Raw genomic sequence first — 22,399 nt, 5'->3', positions numbered from 1 at the left:
AGGGAATGTATACATCAGGCTCCCTGACCATGACACGAGGAAGGCATCAGACAGGGAGCCCTTGCTCAGACCTTGCCGAGAACGGAACAGGTGGCATTGCCTGTTCTGTCTGGTAGCAAACAGGTCCACTTGGGGAGTTCAACACCTTTAGAAGATCATGCAGGCTACCTCTAGATGGAGCAACCACTCGTGGTAAGAGGAGAAGTCCCTAATGAGCCAGTCCGCCAGTGTATTCCTGACACCTGGAAGGTGACAAGCTTTCAGGTGGATCTCCTGGCTGATGCCAAAGTCCCATGAATGGAGCAGCTCCTGACAGAGAGCCAAAGAGCACACTCCCTCTTGCCCATTGATGTAGAACATCGAGGCTGTGTTGTCTGTCAGGACCAGTACCACCTTGCCCAACAGGTGGGGGCAAGAAGACTGTGTGCCAGCCAGACTGTTCGGAGCTCTTTGACGTTTATGTGCAACCATACTTCGTCTGGAGACCATATCACTTGAGTCTGGAGGATGCCAATATGTGCCCCCCAACCAAGGTCCGAAGCATCTGACACCAACTCGATGGAGTGGGGAGGGTTGTCAAACAGAACCCTTTCCAGGACTGTTCTGCGGTCGGTCTGCCACCGCAGCAAGGTAAGTATCGCCTGGGAAATGGTAACGATCTTTTCCAGGGGATCTCGGGACTGGGAATAGACATTCACCAGCCATTGTTGCAGGGGCTGCATCCAGAGCCTGGCATGGCAGACCACATAAGTTCACGCTGCCATGTGGCTCAGCAGGTGGACAGACAGACAGACCCTGGCTTTAGTCAGAGGGAACACGGAGACTTCCGTGATGAGGTTCATCAACATGTGGAACCTTTCCAGTGGCAGGAATGCCCTGGTGCAGGTCGAGTCGAGGACCGGTTCGATGAACTCTATCCTCTGCACTGGCACTAACATAGACTTTGTGTCATTTACCAATAGGCCAAGAGAGTAGCAAGTAGCTTGAGGTACCACGACATCCCTTTGGACTGGAGACCTGGAGCTGCCCTTGACAAGCTAGTTGTCAAGGTACAGGTAGATCTGGATACCCCGGTGCCCGAGGTAAGCCACTAACGCCAACATGCACTTGGTAAACACTTGAGGTGCTGTCACCAGGCCAAACGGAGGACCGGAAACTGGTGGGGGGGGGCCCCCACCATAACCTGGAGGAAGCGTCTGTGTCCTTGAAAGATCCCTATGTGGAAGTGTGTGTCCTTCAAGTCGAGGGCGGCATACCAGTCTCCTGGATCCAATGAGGGCATAATAGAAGCCACGAAAACCATGCGGAATTTAGATTCTTTAGTTACTTGTTGAGGTCTCGCAGGTCCAGGATGGGTCTTACACTGCTCTTGGCCTTTGGGATTTAAAAAGTACTGGGAATAGAACCCCTTGTGCCTGTACTCGAGATGAACTTCTTCCACCGCACCCAGCTGTAGCAACCCCTTTACCTCCTGTGCAAGGAGGCTCTTGAGAGGGGTCCCTGAAGAGGGACAGGAAAGGCAGGTGGGAACAGGGAGTAGAAAGGAACTGGAGGGTATAACCCTGTTCCTGTGCTGAGGACATATTGGTCCAAAGCCATCCAGGCAGGGAGTAAGAGGGAAAGTCGTTTGGAGTACGCTGCGAAAGAAGGATCCGAGGAATAATCTAGTAGGTCGCCCTCAGGTGCGCCCTCAAAATGAGGGTTTGGCCCCCTGCTTATGCTGGGTTGAGCCCAACTGAGCAGAGGGTGGAGGCGGGTGGCTCGCACAGCGCTTGTAATCCTTGACTCGTTTATGGGGCTGGTCCTGCCGAGGCTGGCTCCCCTGACCCTGCGTCTACTGCAGATCGAACCGCTTACACGCCGGGGCTGGGACGTAGAGACCCAGGGGCTTCAGGGTGGTGCGGCAGTCCTTGAAGTCATGCAATTTGATGTCTATTTGCTCTGCAAATAGGGCTTGGCCATCGAAGTGCAGGTCCTGCACAGACTGCGGGGCCTCAGTGGACAACCCAGAAAGGAGCAGCCAAGAGGCTCGCCGCATGGAGATAGCGGAAGCCATGGTGTGGGCAGCAGCACCTGACACTGCCTGGAGGACCGCCATGGCCGTGGTCATGCCCTCATTGAGGATCGCTCTGAACTCCTTCTTGAAAGCCTTGGGGAGCGACCCTTTGAACTTGGCCATGGTTTGCCCCGTATTGAAGTCATATTGGCCAAGGAGAGCTCGGTGGTTGGCTACTCTCAGCTGAAGGCTGGAAGATGAATAAACCTTATGTCCAAAAAGATCCAGCCTCCTGGAGTTTTTATTTTCAGGGGTAGCCCTGGGTTGTCCCTGCCTCTCCTTGAGATTAACCACCTCTACCACAAGGGAATTGGGGGCTGGGTGGGAGTATAAGTACCCATACCCTTTGGTTGGCACTAAATACTTGTGTTCGGCCCTTTTAGAGATAGGGGCCAGGGAAGAGGGGGTCTGCCACAGGCCATTAGTAATCTTGGAAGGGGTAGAGCCAGCGTGGCAGGAGCCAAGGAGCATAGGACATCAAACAGAGACCGAGCGCTCCTCCAATTCCTCTGCCTGAAGTTAGAAGCAACCCTCTTCAAAAGTTCCTGGTGTGCCTTGGCATCATGCTGAGGAACTGGGTGAGGGGGCCCCAGGATAACCTCATCTGGCAATGACAAGGATGATGCCAGTGCCACAAGAACCTCCAAGTCCATTGGTGGTCCAGCAGCTTGCTCCCCTGGGTCCTCCTGGACCTGCAGGGCCTTACCCCTTGAAGTCTCAAGCACCTGAGGGGGATGGAATACCAAGGCTGCTGGCTTCTCTGAGGCTCCTGACACCAATCAGGTAGCCTCGGAAGATTGGGTGAACCCCCGCCCCAGGGGTTCCCAGGATACCACTGCACCAGCCACTGAGCTTGGGGGCATAGGACACGTTTTGGTGCTGATAATGTAGTCGGCACCACCTATACCGGGGCTTGTCCTGCAGTTAGGGAACCTTGCTCTGAGCTGGAGTTACCAACTGAGTGGTCGGTACCGGGCAACCAGGATCGGGCTGAGCGGTGGCTCTTGTCTGACCAGTGCCAGTCCCTGCATCCCAAAGCCAACCTGTCCTAGTGAGACTGTCTTGGTCGGGCTCTTGGGGACCAACGGCGTTTGGCTGATCTGTGTAAGATACCTGGCGATCCACGCCTCACGCTACTCGACCAGTACTGCTATGTTGAACGGGACCGGGAGCTACTACGGGCCGGTTGCATCGTCCTGAATAAGGCGACCTTCCTTTTGGACATGGGCGATGACAGCCAAATGATCGGCGGTCTTTGGTGACAAGAGCTGAAAGTAAGCTGGTACGGTCTGGTATACTGTGCTGGACTGGACCAGCTTCTCCGGTGGTGATTTAAAGGGCCCAGGGCTCCAGCCGCTGCGGGGAGCTCCGTGCCCTTTAAAGCGCCACCAGAGCTCAGGCAGCCAGGCTCAGATGGGGATTTAAAGGTCCCGGAGCTCAGGCCCCTGTGGGGAGCTCCGGGCCCTTTAAAGCGCCGCCTCAGCCCTGCTGCTGGAGCTCCGGTGGCGCTTTAAAAGGCCCAGGTCTCCCTGCAGTGGCAGGAGCCCCAGGCCCTTTAAATCCCTGCCCGGCTGCCAGAGCCCGGGAGCCAGGCTCCAGAGGCGATTTAAAGGGCCAAGGGCTCCCCACAGCAGCTGGAGCGCCGCACACTTTAAATCACCTCTGGAGCCCTGCCGCCACTACCCCAGCCCTAGCCTGAGCCCTGCCACCCCAGGGTAGCAGCAGCAGGGCTCCCGTGGTGATTTAAAGGGCCCAGAGCTCCCAGCCACAGTAGGAGCCCCAGGGCCTTTAAAATCTTCGAAGGCCCCACCTCTTCCGGTTGAGGCCACACCTTGCTCAAGACTGCAGCGTACCAGTAAGTCCTTTAAGTTACTTTCACCCCTGTTGGTGACCGATCAGTCCCGGGTCTTTGAAGACCATCGGGACCAGTCCCGGAGTTCTTGCCAGGTGACACGTGCCTCAGAGGGTCTGCACCAATCTACAGGTGAAGTACTCCTCAAGTCCCTCAAATCAGTATCCCCGGTGCGGGGTTCAAAAAAGGGCTCCACTGAGTCTGCCTCTCGAGTCCAGAAGCGTGGCAGCGGCAGCGGGGGGTGGGAGAAGGCGGGGGGAAAGATGGCAAATGCTGGCGGGACATTCCTCTCAATGGGGAATGGTACCACTGAGGCAGGGACACATGCATAGGTCCCAATGCAGGTTTTCCCTGAGATCGGGGTTCCGCAGGAGCCAGTGAGAGGGCGGCACCAGAAATGTCAGGAGCTCCTGAGCTGTTTGAAGGGCTTCAGGTGTCGACAGCACCTGAAGGTGACTGGGGCCTGCATCACTATCTGGAGTTCCAGGCAAGCATGGGATGTACTGCACAGCTCAACTTGAGCTGGGGCCCAACTTCTGGCACTGGTGCATGTAGCGAGTATACACACCTAATATGGAATAGACATGAGCAAGCACTCAAAGAAGAATCATACAATACTTAATTTACATGTGAACAGCAAAACATTTGTCTGAAAGAAAGCCTGCTTTTCACTTTTGCTGGTTGACCAGTCCCTAGATATAGACCATAAAAACATAATTCAGTTTAAATACTTAATTCCTTACACAACATGTAATGGGTTTAAAACAAATAAAAGGAAGTAGTTCTTCACACAGCTTACAGTCAACCTGTGGAACTCCTTGCCTGAGGAGGTTGTGAAGGCTAGGACTATAACAGGGTTTAAAAGAGAACTAGATAAATTCATGGAGGTTAAGTCCATTAATGGCTATTAGTCAGGATGGGTAAGGAATGGTGTCCCTAGCCTCTGTTTGTCAGAGGGTGGAGATGGATGGCAGGAGAGAGATCACTTGATCATTACCTGTTAGGTTCACTCCCTCTGAGGCATCTGGCTTTGGCCACTGTCAGTAGACAGGATACTGGGCTGGATAGACCGTTGGTCTGACCCAGTATGGCCACTCTTATGTTCTTAACATCAGTGCATGCTTTCCACAATGATACCAATGACCTGTGTGACACGCTTTCGTTAGAGACCTCACAAGAGACTTTTTGGTGGACCACAATGTGAATTCCAGGCCCAGGGGATTCCTGTAATGCTTATGCTTCCCCTATGCCCACCACCAATTAAGATCAGAAGATCTCTTGGTCACACTACATAGGCTGATTGCAGGCCCTTAAAACACATCCATAAGACAGTTTTAAAACACTGGGCCAAATTCATCCCTAGCAAAACACACTGTAGTCAATGGAACTCTGCCAGATATTAATTTGATTCATATAGTACAATGGCATCTAGCGAATACCTTAAAAGTTATTTCAAGGGCTGGGCCTGAGCAAGGAACTGTTAAGAAGCACCGTACAGGTAAAAATGATCATCTACTGGACTGGACTTTAAGAGACCTGAGTTCAGTTCCTGGTCCTACCACAGACTTCTTGTATTATGCCAGGCTAGTCACTTAATCTATCCTGAACCTCAGTTTCCCCATCCAAAAAATGGGGATAACACCTGTTTCACAGGAATGTTGAGAGGATAAAACCCATTAATGACTGTGAGGTGCTCACATATTACAGAGAATCAGTAAGCAATGAGACTGAAACACCATGTAAGATCTTCTGGTGATTTATTCAGTGTAAGGGTTTTGTTCAATTTCTTTTACTGAATAAATGTTAAAAAAAAAAAAAAAAAAAAAACCACCCAACTACCCCCCAAATCCCCGGAGGATGCTGAATCTGCTGATAGCAAGCATGCCCAATAAAAACATTGGGACTGCTTCACACCTAGGGTGTCATAGTACCATCTGCTGGTTCTCAGGAATTTTTTGTCCAAGGAATGCTAAAAGAAACTCCAAACAAGATCAGAGGTGGTAGAATAGAGACTGTCAAGAAAATGCATTAGAAGAGATTCCTTCAAAACTTATTCAGCTGGAGGCAAGGAAGGATGAAAAACAGGAAAGTGCAGAATTTTGGACAGTAATTTCAAATTAAATGAAATCTATGAAGGCAGAATACAAACTAATTTTAAGGGAATTTGACTGTTCACATAGGACACAAAAAAAAGAATCCAGAAATGAAGTGTTCCTGCAGCCATAAGTAATCCAGAGCTATTTTCTGTTATGGAAAAAAAATCTAGATTCATAACTTCTTGGACAAGACATAGAAGACATGATTATCCCATTTAAAAGGCTTTACATCATTTTTATATGGAAAGATTAAAAATACATCCAGAGGAAACACCTCCATCATAATCCTGCTTGCTTTGTGTACTATAGGAAAAATAGAATTGAATGAGAAGACAGGACATCTTATTCTGGAAGTGAATGTATAAAGAGCTGAAGATTCCATTTTTCCATATGGAAAAACTCAGTTACTTTTGACAGCAATTATATTCTGGGATCAGCCACCACATTACTTTATACTGTTCAAGGCAAGGACAACAGCAAAAGTAATGATGTGGGACTGAAACAAAATAGGGGTAAAGCGGCATCATAGAACAGAGCTACACTATGCCCTATCTTCTATTGGCATCAGGTCCTGAGAGCTTATGCCGATGGTATAAGTTAGAGCTGCTCCATGCAGAAGTCCCAGGGGGCAAGAAGCAGGAGGGGTCCAATGGGGCCAGGGGCCAGGCTGGGCTATGCCTGGCTGTTTGGGGAGGCACAATCTCCCCTAACCAGCCCTCCATACAATTTTGGAAACCCGATGCAGCCCTCAGGCCAAAAAGTTTGCCCACCCCTGCCCAAGATAATGGATACTAACACATCCTAGCTATTTGACACACAGTAGTCTTGGTTTACTGAAAGTGCCAGTTATTAAAATTAAGACAATTGCATCTCTGCTTAAGTTTAACAGCCTATGTTTCATCTTCTTAGAGAAAATGAAAGCCATGGACACGAACTATAAATAAATAACCATGATTTCTAAGTTGAGGGTGTGGGCTGTATAATGCTTACTGTACTTTTGGATACCTACTTGATCTATGCACCACAATTGCATAAATACTGCATTTCCTTAAAGTCTGCATTTAAATAGTGGATGAAATTCTTTTATTATGGAATTGGGTGTAAAATATACAGCAATTGAACTGAAGCTACAGGGGAAGCATAGGTGTGCCAGGACATTAGTTTATGGTGGAATTTAGCCAAGACAGAAGGATTACCACTTGCAAAATGTGCCAGGAAATCTCAGGGCTACAGGTATTCATTGCCTCAGTTTTGCTTCACATAAAGATGCGTTTCTTAGCACAGTGTGAGGATATTGATTCAGTAGGCAATCAGAGAGAAGACTAGTACTTGCTGAGTCATCAAAACCACTTGCTTCAACACCTGGGTTATCTAGTAAATGAGCACTGAACAACCTAGCAGATACGCCTCATAAAATATGCAGGTTTCAGAGTAGCAGCCGTGTTAGTCTGTATCCGCAAAAAGAAGAACAGGAGTACTTGTGGCACCTTAGAGACTAACAAATTTATTAGAGCATAAGCTGAAGTGGGCTGTAGTCCACGAAAGCTTATAAAATATGCAGTAAACATTTAATTATGAAAGCATTAAGGCCAACAAGAAGTGTGATTAAAAGTACCTTTGTTTTGCTCTACAGATCCTACCATCTAATGAAAATGATTGACATACGTTGTTGGCAAAAACTATGATTTACAGTGAAAATTGTATTAACTCTCTCAATATCAAGTCCAGAAGCAGAGAGAAACCTTTTAGCTAGAACACACACAAAAAAAAAATCATATTGAACTTGAGGCTAACTATGGGCATGGTGCTTTTTGCTATCAAAACTGCAGGAAGCTTTAGGTGTTCATACAGGGCATATACACACACCCGAAGTGCATCATATATCAAGTGTTCCTGTGTAGCAGTCTTACAATTCAATAGAGAAACACTTATGAAACAGCTAAAAGATTAGGCCGTTGTACACTGTCAAAAGATTAGACTAGTAACATTGTCCATTGTTCTGGATTTTTTTTAAGTGTCAAGGTGCATAGTTAGATGTAATTACAGCAGATTTGTGAAGAATTTCAAATATTTCCAATGCTTTAAAAACCATACATTTTAAAAACGGAATCTGCTTTCAGATGTACCTCTTATTTTCAGATTTTTTCATCCAAGGTTTAATATTGACCTCAGAACTGAGGAGTTTACTTACACACACACACTAAAGTAAGTCTTCCCTCAGTTGTCACTGAGAACTAGTCACTTTCATTTAAAAAAAAAAAATGAACCACAACTGTTCAAGTTGTGATCAATTCAAATTCAAGGATTTTCCTAGTTCCACCTAAAGGTGGGTAGCTGGCTGGCTCTGTAGGGAAGCATATGATCTGGTCCTAGCAGCAGCAGAAGTTTTGCTAAGAGCCAGCCTACAGTAGGGAGGGCTGAGTTGGGCCTCTCTGTTTTAGTGAGCACCCTGCTTTGTCTCTCACCATTTTGGGGTTCTTGGTGTTATTTTGCATTCTTTAAAATAAAATAAAAGTAGTGTCATGTTACAGCCTTCCAACAAGAGTATTTATGTTTTTAAAATTAACATGTGGGTGTGGGCTGTGAACATAACACAATCCCATCACACCACTACATGGTATTCTATTGCTGTTTTAAAAATCAAACTGTAAAAGGTAAAAGTATCTAAAATTAACACTAGTTGTTAAATAGGTCATAATTTGATCACAGCTCTCATTCAGCCAAGCAGCCGCTATATACTTTTTGGTTTTTTTAATAAAAGCATGTGAGTAATTCTACTCCTGTTCAGCAAAGCATTTAAGCACATGCTAAACAGTGATTAAAGCACATGCTTCAATGGAACTTGGCTGAATCAGGGCCTAAATATTTTATTTAACTCAATCCATTTAGAGAAAAGTATCCTAACACATTTTAGTGAATTAAGTCTACTTTCTTCCTTAAAATATTGAGCAGTGCATGAAATATATAACAAGACAGGCAAACAGTGAATAGAGGAATATCAGGGTAGATGGAAATGAATTTATTTAAGCTTTGGTCTCATAATTACATCATATCTAAATGTTTCTAGATATTTATGCCATAAGAAGTGTAAAAGGTTCTATCCATACTTATATTCAATAATTAAGAGTGTTCAATGTCTAAACTTCAATCCAACAGAAATCAGTTTGATTACTGATGGATTCTTAACAGTTTTTTGAAAAAACTCTTACTATAATTTGTGCATCTTCAGCCTGCTCCTGTATTGTCTGCAAAGCCTTTATCAGATCTTCATCACCTTCTAGGAGACTAAAATCATCATCTGCTGGAACCTAAACCCAAATATAAATGAAGTCACATCACTGCATATTTTAATGTATTATGCATATTATACTCCCAACAGCATACAGTAATTAAAAAAAACATCTTATGCTAGTAGACATATTAGAAGCTTGGTGTTATAATTACACAACCGATTATTGTTCTACTTGGCGCTGAAGTATACAATATTTATTTAAACAACACACACACACACACACACACACACACACACACACACACACACACTCTCAGAGTGGTATCCTTGCCCTATTTAAATCAGTGACAAAACTCTCATTGACTTCTCTGGAGATGGACTTTCAACCCTGATCTCTCAGCACTTGAGCCGAGGCTCAGTGGAAAGATTCTCATAGATTTCACCAGGCTTAGGATAAGAGCCTGCTGACTGACATAGTAGATTATTTGGGGAAGAGTGGACTCACTGCTGGCCCAGCCTAGTATAATAGTTTCTCCTCATTAGCACCTTCTGCCAACCATTGCTTCAGTCCTACAGTGGTGTCTTCTCACAACTTGGTCCTACAGGCAGGTCCCTTAGAAGTCTCACCCTTTGAGAGGTGGCACTGTCTCACATGAGTAGTATCCTATACATGCTAATTACCACCATAGCATTTTCTGCTCATACTAGATCCCTTTACAGTCCCACTTCTCTCAGAGAGAAATTTCTAGGCTTCCCTCAGCCTTCACCAACAAAGCACAGAAAATCCCAGAGAAACCAAACCTAACTAAAGCAGCTTCTGTCTCTCCAGACTTGATCTTTTAATCCCACTAGGTTCCCTCCAGCATCCAGGTATAGAACATCCACCACCAATACTACTTCCTTAGAAACACTACTTCTCCGATCCTAAGCACAAAATTAGCTCTTCTCCTACACCTACCCTATAATTCCTTTTCCTGGCTAAGAAAACTCTATCCCTCACACATATACCCCCTCTTGTAGTTTTCACTTCCCTGCTTAAAGAGACAACCCAGCTCCTCCAGCTGGGTCTGATAACAAATCAACCCTGACACACCCTCCAGGTGCAGGAAGATGGGCTAATTGAACTCTCCAGCTCCTACTAACACTTTGTTCACCAGTATGGGGTTTACTTATTCACACAACTACAATTCAAATAGAGATCAAGCACAGGCTTTAGTTAGAGGATTTTGTTTATATCAAAGACCAATACATTAATATACTGAAAACAATATCCAAGAAAGGAAGGATATATTATATAATAATATAAACATTTAAATAATGAATAAGCTGAAATCAGCTAAACTGAGTTACTGCTACCTTTTACAAATTATCTAAATGGAAATAAGACATAAATCAAATGTTACTAGTTCTTTTTATTAAGTGAAAATATACACTGAATATCATGCATATTTTAAAGTATGCTTCATAAAATAGGATTTACTTCTTTGGTACTAAGATATCTTAGTGACTGGTGCATTTAAATAAAAGAAGAGGTGGATACTACAATACAGATCTCTCTTAAGACTATCTCCTAAGTTTTGAGATCTACTGATTAAAGGCACTATAAAAGAAAAAGGTATTATTATTATTGGCAATATTATTATTAAGTAAATTACCTCTTCATACTGATAATCATCTTCTGAGTCTTCTGTAATGGTAACTTCTATATGTTTTGTCAAGTCTAAAGCAGCTGACATATGTGGTGCTTTCCAATGAGAATTAAAACAATTTTATATGATCATTAAAAAAGAGCAGTTATTCATAAAGCAGTAATTATCAGCCTCTCCCCTATTCTATGTAAGGCCAAATTTCATATATTTAGGGCTAACTTTGGCTCTTGGATGCCCATACAGCGGTCCAATGAAAGGTATGTCACTGCATTCAAGAACAGAATTTAGCACTCAAACTTTTCACTGCAGGATTGCACAGCATTAAAATACCACCTATTTGCTCTGCTATAGCTAGATGCCAATTGCTGTGCTTAATATAAACAATAGGGCAAACACTACTCTCAGGTACATAGTCACAGGGGACTTTCACTGTTGTTATGCCTCTGGGTGAATTTCATCCTTTTAGAAAGCTAACCATTTTTTATGAGGTTTAGAGATCTGATATAGCAAATGCACATCTGTGGATCCACACTTTGGAGAAAAATAACAGTAAATTGAGGCTTCTGTTACGTTGGTTTATATCTCCTTTAGTTACATTAGGAAAAAAATGGATTAACTGATTTTAATGGGAGGATTGAGAGGTGTGTGTTTCAATTAATGCTTTACAATCTCCTTCTAGCAAAGTGTCCCAGCAACAGCCCACGTGCCCATTGAGTTGGGCAGGGAGAACGTAGCTGAGAACAGTTGCTCTTTGGACAGGACTTTGAAGAGCTGTCCTGAAGAACAGGAGCCTGACCAACCTTCTAGGAGTTTAGAAGCTGTCTGTCTCCTGAGTCTCAGCTCCCCGCTCCCAAAGGCAAATGCTGGAGACCTTACATTATCAGCCAACTTTGTTCTTTTCATGCTCTTAACTGGAGGGGTGGGGGGAAAATTGGGCAGCAAAGTGGTCCAGGGACCACTAACTGCTAGAGGGGCAGAAAGAGCTAAGTGGCTGCAGCTGCTCTAGTGTTCACAAGATGAGACAGGGAGAAGAGTTACTGGGAGCAAAATGCACAATAGGGAAACCATTGGGTTTTTTAAGTTGCTCTGGAGGTTGGTGGGGAGCAGCGAAAGCAGAAGTGTGGTGGCAGAATTGATTTGGGAGGTCAGGAGTTTTGGTTGATTGAGTTTGGTAAGTAGTCTAAGAATCATTTTTTAAAAGCTAGACACCTTATGATCAATTCACTCTTCATCCTTTCACTGTACATAAAGTGACCATGTTGCTACTTTATGTCTGGGGAAGGTATCTTGTGAATGAGACTTTAAAAAGTGAGGTCCTATTTGCACAGCACGGATACTAAGGCACAACTTTTTATAAAGGAGGGGCCAATGTATGTGTGCTACTTATGTATTTGTACTTGACTGTGATTATGTGCCTGAATCAGATATTTGTACACCTGCCAGTGCTTCCTAAAATCCCTGGTTTATTTGGAAAATTGTCCTTGGCTGTATTATATTTTATCCATATATGTGTGTCTATATATTTGGAGAGAGAGGGGCAAGCAAAGGAAAAAGTTAACTGTGTTATTGCCAAAGGTCAAGGCTTCATTAGCTGAAGTTACAAAAATCTTTTGCTGATTGGAAATGAGCATTTAAGAAGAGGGGTTATTTTTAAATTTGCCTTGGTTATACATACAGCAAAGGAAGGTAGTAATTTACATGTGAGGTTTAGAGGGCTTGCCCCACCAATGCTTTTGAGCTATTGGTTGATAAGTCAAAAAAGTCTTAATATGCTGGGAAGACTTTTCTCCCCACTCTCCAATAATTTCATATCATGAATGGATTTTGCTCCAGCTTTTTAAATAAATAAATGACAGAGCTGATACTAACAATAGCAAGTTTCAACCACAAAGGACTTTGCAGAAAGCTACATGTGCATAAATAGAAGTTTTATAATAGAAATCACAATGTAACTGTAGCTGCTTTAATTATAGCAAAAGGTATAATAAAAGTAACATTTGAGGCAGGTATGATCTAGTCATCTGGGACTGGGACTCACAAATGTGTGAGTTCTAGTTCTGGCCCTGCTACTATCGTGTTGTGGGGGCCTTGGGCAAGTCAGATTAAATGTATGGTCCTTAGAGTCCCTTATCCATAGAACGGGGATGATAAGTTGCCTACCTTGCTGGGTTATAACAATTATGATTTACCATTAATTCACTAGCACCATAACTGAATGATACTTTAATTAAAGTTTGCAAAGCACTCGGAAGCTGAAAAATGTATCATTTTATAAATTATCAAATAATAAAAAGCAGGATAATGTCACTGTAATCAATTAAGCAGCCTTTTGGTACTGTCATATTGTAGTAATAAATAGAGGTTTGAATGTTTATATGGTACAATTTAAATACAATATTGTGCATTCAGCAATTTGGCTAAAAACATTTCTCTCACGGGAAGCTTAATTGTATAATGAGAGAGACAGATTTGTCAAATTGTTTTACATATGTGCAACACTTCATTCATTTTTCTCCATATTGACAATTCTATTCTACAGTTGTAGAATCTTTTACAATGTGGATAGAAATGTCACTATGTCATACCCACCAGACATTTCAAACTAATGCAAATACTCTTGGTGATTTAGGTGCTTCCAAGACTGGTAGTTTGCTGCTAGTTTTTTAAAAGTGTTTTACTGACTTCATAGCCCTTATGTGCCATTATGGTCTAAACTACTGTGTTATTGCAGGTGCTATGCATGTGGAATAAAACCTCATGTTAAAAATCTTGAAATTTTTCTTCAAATATCGTATTTCAGATGCACAATAATCTTTTAAAGACAAAATTCCTCATTCAGCTACATTTTTGAGCAAGCATTGTCTACACATTTTATTTTAAATGTCTTTTATAATATAGACACTCTTATGTAGAGCCTTTTATTAGCCACAGGGCACTGAAGAATTTTTGTTTTAAGGAAATAGAAACTGAATCACAGAGAAGTGGATTTCATAGGGTCACAAAGGCTACATCTACACTACAGGGGGGATCGATTTCAGATATGCAAATTCAGCGACGCGAATAGCGTCGCTGAATTCGACGTATCTGATCCGACTTACCCCGCTGTGAGGACGGCAGCAAATCGACCGCTGCGGCTCCCCCGTCGACGGCGCTTACTCCTACCTGGGCTGGTGGAGTACGCGCGTCGATTCGGGGATTGATTATCGTGTCCCGATGAGACGCGATAAATTGATCCCCAAGAGATTTTTTTTTTTTTATTTTTTTTTTCTACCGCCGATCCCGGTGGGTAGTGAAGACCAGCCCTTCCAAGGTTGGGAACAGAACTCAGATCTCCTGATTGCCAGCCTCTAAATATACAAAACAAAACAAACCTGAAATCACTAACTTATAATTTGTCTTTGCTCTTTTTATAACTGAAAAGGAGTTAAACTGATTGTTTCCAAATGTTATAACTCAGAAATAAACCTTCTAAATTGCTGTACTGCAATCTAAAATTCCTATATTACTTGTATAAACTACTGAAATAAAAATAGATCTTTAGGGAATGATTGGATAATTCAGGCCCTTGATGACAGAATTAGAGCCTTTCACTCTAAGTCAGTGGTTCAAATATTGCCAAGTGGAGGAACAAGCAATTGTGGGTTACCTTCTGATAGGTATTTGGTGCCCTTGGAAAAGGCTTGGAAAAAACTTACCAGATGCTTGCTACAGAGAGACAAATAGAAAAAGGAGTAAGAGGCAACAGCTCCAGTACTTCAGTTGTTGCTCACAGCTTTCCCAAGTAGCAACAGAAAAGTGACATTGTTATGGTTCTTGTTAATTTCACCCAGGAATTCTAAACAACAACAGTGGATCTTGGCAGCACACTGAAATAAACAAGACTATGGACATTCCCACTGTTACTATTCAGAAGCCCTAGGTGAAACTAACAAGAATCAGGACAATTTCACTTCTGTTTCCATACCAGTGGCAGTGGAGTCATCTGTTTTTAGATCCAGCAAGATGGCTCTGCATCAAGCTACAGTCAGTTCACATCGAGAAGGTCTTCTTAATCGTGAGGGCTGGAGACTTAGCTGTCTTCGTTCAAATAAAAAAATTAAATTCTGTGCTAACTTATGGTTTATTCCCCCCGGGTTCCCAGGGAAGTTCACTACAGATGCTCCCCGCGTTACACAAGACCCGACTTATGCAAATTTGTACTTTACGGAAAATGTTCCATAAGCCAGAAATAGGATTTTTGAGTTGCAGAAATTTTTGCATAACGTATAGGTATACGTTTCCGACTTATGCAAAATTCGAGTTACGCAAGGCTTTCCGGAACGGAACGATTGTGTAAGTCGGGGGGGGGGCGTCTGTATTAGCCAGCAGCAAGTAGGAGAGTGTTAGGAAAAACCTGAGATTACCAATTTATTTTACTATCATAATTACATGATTTTTGGCCTGGCTCCCACTGGGCAAGTCTGAACCTGGCAAATACAACAATATGGGCATCGAGTGAAGCTTTTACTGCAGAAGCTACTGAGAAGCCTGGACTCAAAACCAAGGGTGGGTGGTGCCTGATATTCATGGAGATTCAGTTGAATCAAACTCTCCAAAAATCCCCAGAGGCTAGAGTCCGACAGCCCACCCCGCAAAGCGAGACTGAAACCCCAAATACCCCCCTGCCCTGGGTGAAGATCCCCGGCTCCCCCTCTCCCGGGGTGAACCCCCAGAAATCTCCTGCCCCCCCCCCCCCCGAGCGAGGAGCCCCCGGGGTGAACCCTCAGCAAACCACCCCCGAGCATCCCTCTCCCTTATCCCCAGCGCTGCCCAGCCAGGACCCAGGAGCCGCTGAGGGGGCGCGGGGAGAGGATACGCTGCAGGCAGAAGGGCCCCTCGGCTCCGGCCACTGCCGCCTCCCCCTCCATCGCCGGCCGGCTCTCCGGGTCGGTTGTTTACACTCCGCTCTCGCCGTTGCTAGGGTTCCCCGCAGAGCCTCTCGCGAGAACAAGGAAGCAGCTCGCCCCTTCTCTCCGCCAGGGTCTATCCGGGTTTCGCGGGGGGGGGCTAAGGAAAGAAGTGGGAATGGCTGGACGCGTCCCGGTCGCCATAGCAATCGTCCATTCTCGGTTACGGACAGGGGAAGGTCCAATGGCGCTTCAGTAGGGCGGTGCCGAGGGACCAACTGGCCAATCGGTGTCAGGCAGGGGGAAAAGTCCCGTCTCCTGGCCCAGGCTTAGCCCACTAGCCAGAGAAGGGGGCTCTGATATGGTGCCAGAGAGAAGGGGAAGTGCAGCCCCTCCCGTGAGCCCCCCATACTGGGTTGGGCCTGCGCCCTTAGTCCCCAGCTATGGGGGAGGGGCATGAGGCAGTAGACCCACCCCTGCAGGGCTACCCGCTGCGCCCAGCAGCTCTGATCCCAGGGCAAACTGGGGAGAGCAGCACAGAGCTCTGCCATTTGCAGCATGCCAGGTGTATTGCCCTAGAAACCCCAGGCACCATGGTGCACCCTGTTGAGCACCATCTACTGTCACCTTCTCTGGCAACTAACACTATGTATATTATCTACTAGGGGCTGTCAAGCGATTACAATAATTAATCGCATGGTTAATCGTGCTGTTAAGCAATAATAGAATACCATTTATTTAACTATTTTTGGATGTTTTCCACATTTTCAAATACGTTGATTTCAATTTCAACACAGAATATGAAGTGTAAAGTGCTCACTTTATAGTTTTTATTCTAAATATTTGCACTGTAAAAACAAGAAATAGTATTCTTCAATTCGCTTAATACAAGTACTGTATTAAGAGTGCAATCTCGTCATCATGAAAGTTGAACTTACAAATGTAGAATTATGCACACAAAAAAGACCTGCCTTCAAAAATAAAACAATGTCAAACTTTAGAGCCTACAAGTCCACTTAGTCCTACTTCTTGTTCAGACAATTGCTCAGACAAACAAATTTGTTTACATGTGCAGGAGACAATGCTGCCCACTTCTTGTTTACAATGTCATCTGAAAGTGAGAACAGGCATTTGCATGGCACTGTTGTAGCTGGCATTGCAAGATATTTACGTGCCAGATGTGCTAAAGATTCATACGTCCCTTCATGCTTCAACCACCATTCCAGAGGATATGCGTCCATGCTGATGATAGTTTCTGCTCAATAACGATCCAAAGCAGTGGAGACTGGCGCATGTTCATTTTCATCATCTGAGTCAGATGACACAAGCAGAATGTTGATTTTTTTTGGTTCAAGTTCTGTAGTTTCTGCATCGGAGTGTTGCTCTTTTAAGAATTCTGAAAGCATTCTCCACACCTCGTTCCTCTCAGATTTTGGAAGGCACTTCAGATTCTTAAACCTTGGGTCAAGTTCTGTCTTTAGAAATCTCGCATTAATACCTTCTTTCAATTTTGTCAGATCTGCAGTGAAAATGTTCTTAAAATGATCAACATGCTGGGTCATCATCCAAGACTGCTATAACATTAAATATATGGCAGAATACAGGTAAAACACAGAGCAGGAGACATACAATTCTCCCCAAAGGAGTTCAGTCACAAATTTAATTAATGCATGATTTTTTAACGAGCATCATCAGCATGGAACGGTGGCCAAAGCATGAAGGGGCATATGAATGTTTAGCATATCTGGCATGTAAATACCTTGCTACAAAAGTGTCATGCGAATGCCTGTTCTCCCTTTCAGGTAACATTGTAAATAAGAAGCAGGCAGTATTATCTCCCATAAATTTGAGATTGGCTGAACAAGAAGTAGGACTGAGTGGACTTGTAGGCTCTAAAGTTTACATTGTTTTGTTTTTGAGTGCAGTTATGTAACAAAAAAAAACCCCACATTTGTTAGTTGCACTTTCACAATAAAGAGATTGCACTACAGTACTTGTATGAGGTGAACTGAAAAATACTATTTCTTTTGTTTATGATTTTTACAGTGAAAATATTTGGAATAAAAATCATATAAAGTGAGCACTGTATACTGGTATTCTGTATTGTAATTGAAATCAATATTTGAAAAGGTAGGAAAAACATCCAAAATAGTTAATAAATTTTAATTGGTATTCTATTGTTTAACAGTTTGATTAAAACTGCAATAAATTGTGATTAATTTTTTTGAGTTAATCGCATGAGTTAACTGCGATTAATTGACAGCCCTAATATCTACACACACACACACACAGTACTCTTGTAACATCCTGGTTTTGCTGGACTGTGCCCACATTCCAGCCATTTCTGTTTAAGCCAGAGCTCCCAAGTAAAGCAAAGTTTAGGCCTATAGCAAAAGTTTGTTCCATCCCCAGGGATTCCTAGTTAAGAGGAAATACAATGTTGCTAACTCATCTAAAATCTAGATTTTTTTTTTTTTTCTTAAAATCCCAGCTCAGTGCAGTGACATGATTACACGAGACTCTCGGCTTTCATTTTAAAAACTAGTTTTTAGCCCTGATGGTTTCAGAGCAAAGTTTGATAATGTGTATCCTAATGGCTCAAGAACCAGAAGGCAAAAAGAACTCTGAATGTATTATTTTTAAAAATACCATTATTTTTAAGTGAACCTCAGATTTTTAGGGTTGACTCATGGTTTTTGAATGCTTGGGGTTGGCACTACTGAAATAGTTCATGGTATAATTGTGTAATAATATTTTTAATTTTTATAGCACTTTTCATCTCATGGACTTTATAGATGTGCAATAATTGTTACTTTGTGATAGGTAAGGTATTATACCCATTTTAAGTAAACTGAGCCACTTTGCCACAGACTTTCTGTGTAACTTTGGGCAAGTCAAGTAACTTGTATAAGGTCTCACAGTGAGTCACTGACAGGTCCAAAAATAGAGCCCATGAGTTTCTCTGAATTCTAAGTATCAGAGGGGTAGCCGTGTTAGTCTGAATCTGTAAAAAGCAACAGAGGGTCCTGTGGCACCTTTAAGTCTTAAAGGTGCCACAGGACCCTCTGTTGCTTTCTGAATTCTAAATATGTTTTATACTAACTTGAGATATTTTTGGTGACCTTTCTATGCAGGTAATATGGTAATGTGCATGAAAGTTTACTTTCTTTTCTACTCATTTTATTCTATCAGTGTGTAAGCCTTTTAGACTGGCGTTAATTATCCCTTTAGAGAAAGTAAGATCTTTTTGTAGTAGAAACAGATGTCCTGGAGTTGATGTTGCACCATAGCATATCCTTGAGGGAATTAATTGTTCAAATTATCTTTCTATGGTATGCTATTTCTCTGTAGTTTAATTAAAAATATGGGCAAGGATTTTGAGGTAATAGTGTATTATATACTATAACCTCAAGAATATAGTTTATATGCTCTTGAGATGCCTGAGCTCAGGTTCTTTGGAGTCAGTGGAAGTCTTTCCACTGACTTCGGTGGGTTTTGGAATAGCCCATAGGGCCCACTCCTAAATTCCCAGAGATTTTTTTTAATGGAAATTACACACAATAGGGAACTCAGGATTGGTTGAGCAAGAAAGGTTATTTGCATTCATGCACAACAACTGGAAAATAAATTCTTAATTTTCTTTGAAAGGGTTCAGAAAGGAGAACTGCTAGCAGTCAGACTCAAAGGAGATGTACTGATTGTGCTGGCCAGATGTGAGAGTATCTTAGGCAGTTAAGTGTACAAAGAGAGGATCAAACAAGTTAGAGATGGAAAACACGCATTAGATCATCAAATCCAACCCTGCAAATGCAGGATCTAATCAGAGTGAGGACATATCGCATGGGAGCCATAAGAAGCTGCAAACAGAATGCTCACAGTGGGTTGGATGTCCTTTTCATTTGTAAAGACAGAAGTTTGAGGGAACTGATCAGATTTGCAGTTCCAGTGTCTCCAAATTGTAGTGAGATGGCAGTTGAGAGATTTGACAGGAAGTGTGAGAAGCACGATGGTCTGTGTAGTGGAGGAGTGTGTTATGGTGCTGTATTTTCTATGACCGTAGTGAGAGTGTGTTTGTAATGCCTTACTAATTCTCTGTGTCGTGGCCTCTTGGCTAAGAAGACTTCTCTATAAGTAAGGGTTGGAAATTGCAGGGTCTTAAGTGTGTGAATTCAGACTGTGTTGTTGCTTTCTTCTTGTGTTGCAGCAGGGAACGTTTTTTATTTCTTCCTTGAGGAGGAAATGGTCTGCCCAGAATATGGATGAGGATACAATCCTGGGCTGTTTGAATGAAGCAGCACCTGAAGGAATAAAAGGTACAGTGTTGCCGAATGGAAGAATTTAAAAATCATGAGCCAGAATCCCCAAAATCATAATTGGCTTAAGATTCTTTTAAATAATAAATGTGAGGTTCTTTTTATTTGCCTTCTGGTTTCTGAGTTTTTAGGGTGCACTTGCTTCACGCTTTCTAGCTTTTCTTCATGACCAGGAGGGTTAACAACTTTTTTTATATTATTATTATTATTATTATTTAATGAAAGCTGCGATTCTCCTAGAAATTCTTGATTCCAGAAATTGGGACATTCAGAAATACACTATAAAGCACAGACATGGTGGGTGAGGTAATATCATTTATTGGACCAAGCTCTGGGTAAGCTTGTCTCTCTCACCAAGAAAAGTTGGTTCAATAAAAGATATTCCCTCACCCAGGGCCGGCGCTTCCATTTAGCTGACCTAGGCAGTTGCCTAGAGCACCAGGATTTGGGGGGGGCGCATTTTGCCGCCCTCGGTGGCAATTCGGCGGCGGGGGGTCCTTCTGCGCTCAGGGTCTTCGGCGGCAATTCTGTGGCAGGTCTTTCACTTGCTCCGGGACCTGCCGCTGAAGTGCCCCGAAGACCGGGAGCGCGAAAGGACCCCCCCCCCCGCCACAGAATTGCTGACGACAACCGGGAGTGTGGAAGGACCCCTGCCTAGGGCGCCAAAAACCCTGGAGTCACTCCTGCCCTCACAAACCACGTCTCTAATATCTTGGGACAACACTGTTACAACACCGTATACTATAAATCATGACAGTTGGCAATAGTGAGTAAGTGTGCACATATTTAAAGGTCAGAGAGATGCAGCTACTTTTGGTCACATAAATTAATATTGTTTTTCTTTGGTCCCAGAAGGTCTCTTTATTTGCTGCTGCTGTAGGGCTTTCAGTGCTTAGAATACTAAAGACTAGTTTACTCATTCTTAGTGCTCTTTTACTGACCAACTGAAGTTGAACAAACCCAGTTCCCATCCATATCCTTCTCTCCCTCTTCCACCCTAGCTGGAGTTCCACCTACCTCCTCATTCCTGCTAATTCCTTCTCTCCTCCACTTTTACCATCCTCACCTCCCATAAGACCCACCCTCCCCAGTAAGCATCAGAAGAATTCCACTGTATGCGAGAAAAGCTTCTTGCTTCCTGCCTACCTTCATCCCCTTTCACAGTTGAGCCTGCCTTCCCCCAGGGAATTAGGTTCTGTTCCAGGCTCTCTCCTACACGCAGTCACCAGTGTTATCTCCCTCTACTCATTCTTGGCTTAGGTCAGGAAGTGGCAGCCATCTGGAAGAGGCTGTCATTTGACGAGGAAACTGTGTTGGAGGTAGATTATGGTATGAGGGAAACCAAGTAGGTTAGGATTGGGCCCTCCCAGGAGTTCTAACCTGCTCTTTAGCCAATGGCTAGAATGCATCTGTGACAGAGGTGGAGCAGCTTTGTGATAATCTAAAAATACTGAGATGTAATACTTTTCTGAACACTGTATGTGACCTGGTCAGTGAGGTGAAGTTCCTGTATACTGGATTATAAAACTTTCCTGTAGAATGTATTGATCTAGCTCAGTGGTTTTCAAACCAGGGGGCGGGCCTCCCAAGTCTGACATGTGGGAATGTGTCAAGGGAGGCACAAGCTGTGTGTGGATGTTTTTGTTTTCTGTTTGTTTGTTTTTTAAAAGAGCTCTGGCTGTCAGTCCCGAGTGGCTGGGGCTTGTGCAGAAGGGCTGTGCATACCTCTGAGACAGGGATAAAGGGGACAGCCGTAGCCCCGCTGCTCAGGCTCTCCTTCCCCCCCACTCCTAATCCCTCACCTGGAGTTGGCGGTGCTCTGGCTGTCAGTCCCAGGATGGCAGCAGCAGCAATGAAGTAAGGGTGGTAATGGGGAGCTAAGTCTGCTGTGAAAAGTGATATTTATGAATATCACTTTTCATATTGACACCCTTCTGTGCTGGTGTGGTGCTGCCTTCAGAGCTGGCCGGCTGGCCAGCAGCCACTGCTCTCTGCCCTGGGTGGTGGTATATATACTTGCGGGGTGGGGAGGATGTAAATGACTACAGATGCAAAGAAGGGAGGCCTGATCAAATAAGTTTTGAGAACCACTGATCTAGCTTAATAGGGGGCTGTGGGAAAGACAAGCAGGAAAGAAACACAATAGCTGTACACAAGCAAACCTCCCAACAAACCATGTGAGGGGACGCTGACAGGACAATAACCTACTTCTAGGCTCCAAGCCAAAGTGAGACAGCCAGGCTGGGAACCCTCTTAGGACAGGACAAGAGAGGTAGGTAGGGTGTGTCTGTGTGCCTGAGTCTGTCCAGGGGGCT

The 22,399-nt window shown here is 43.8% G+C and overlaps 1 protein-coding gene across 4 annotated transcripts in view; it reads right to left on the bottom strand.

The window, feature by feature from the left end:
• Positions 1-15,923, bottom strand: part of SPAG16 (sperm associated antigen 16) — a 786,899-nt gene extending 770,976 nt beyond the window's left edge. The window contains exons 1-3 of one of the 4 annotated variants that reach the window (XM_065562140.1): positions 15,741-15,923; positions 10,892-10,938; positions 9,214-9,312 (exon numbers count right to left, since the gene is read on the bottom strand). In XM_065562140.1, coding sequence (XP_065418212.1) covers positions 9,214-9,312; positions 10,892-10,938; positions 15,741-15,792 — 198 coding nt within the window. In that variant the 5' untranslated portion in view covers positions 15,793-15,923. Of the gene's footprint in view, positions 1-9,213; positions 9,313-10,194; positions 10,377-10,891; positions 10,939-15,740 lie in introns of those variants that run through there. The other 3 variants (XM_065562142.1, XM_065562143.1, XM_065562141.1) reach the window with 3 other exon arrangements.
• Between the last annotated feature and the right edge of the window lie 6,476 nt (positions 15,924-22,399).

Source organism: Chrysemys picta, chromosome 11, assembly GCF_011386835.1.
Source record: "Chrysemys picta bellii isolate R12L10 chromosome 11, ASM1138683v2, whole genome shotgun sequence".
Taxonomy (NCBI): Eukaryota; Metazoa; Chordata; order Testudines; family Emydidae; genus Chrysemys; species Chrysemys picta.
Note: the sequence above shows the minus strand (reverse complement) of the source record. Positions and strands in the feature narration are given on the sequence as shown.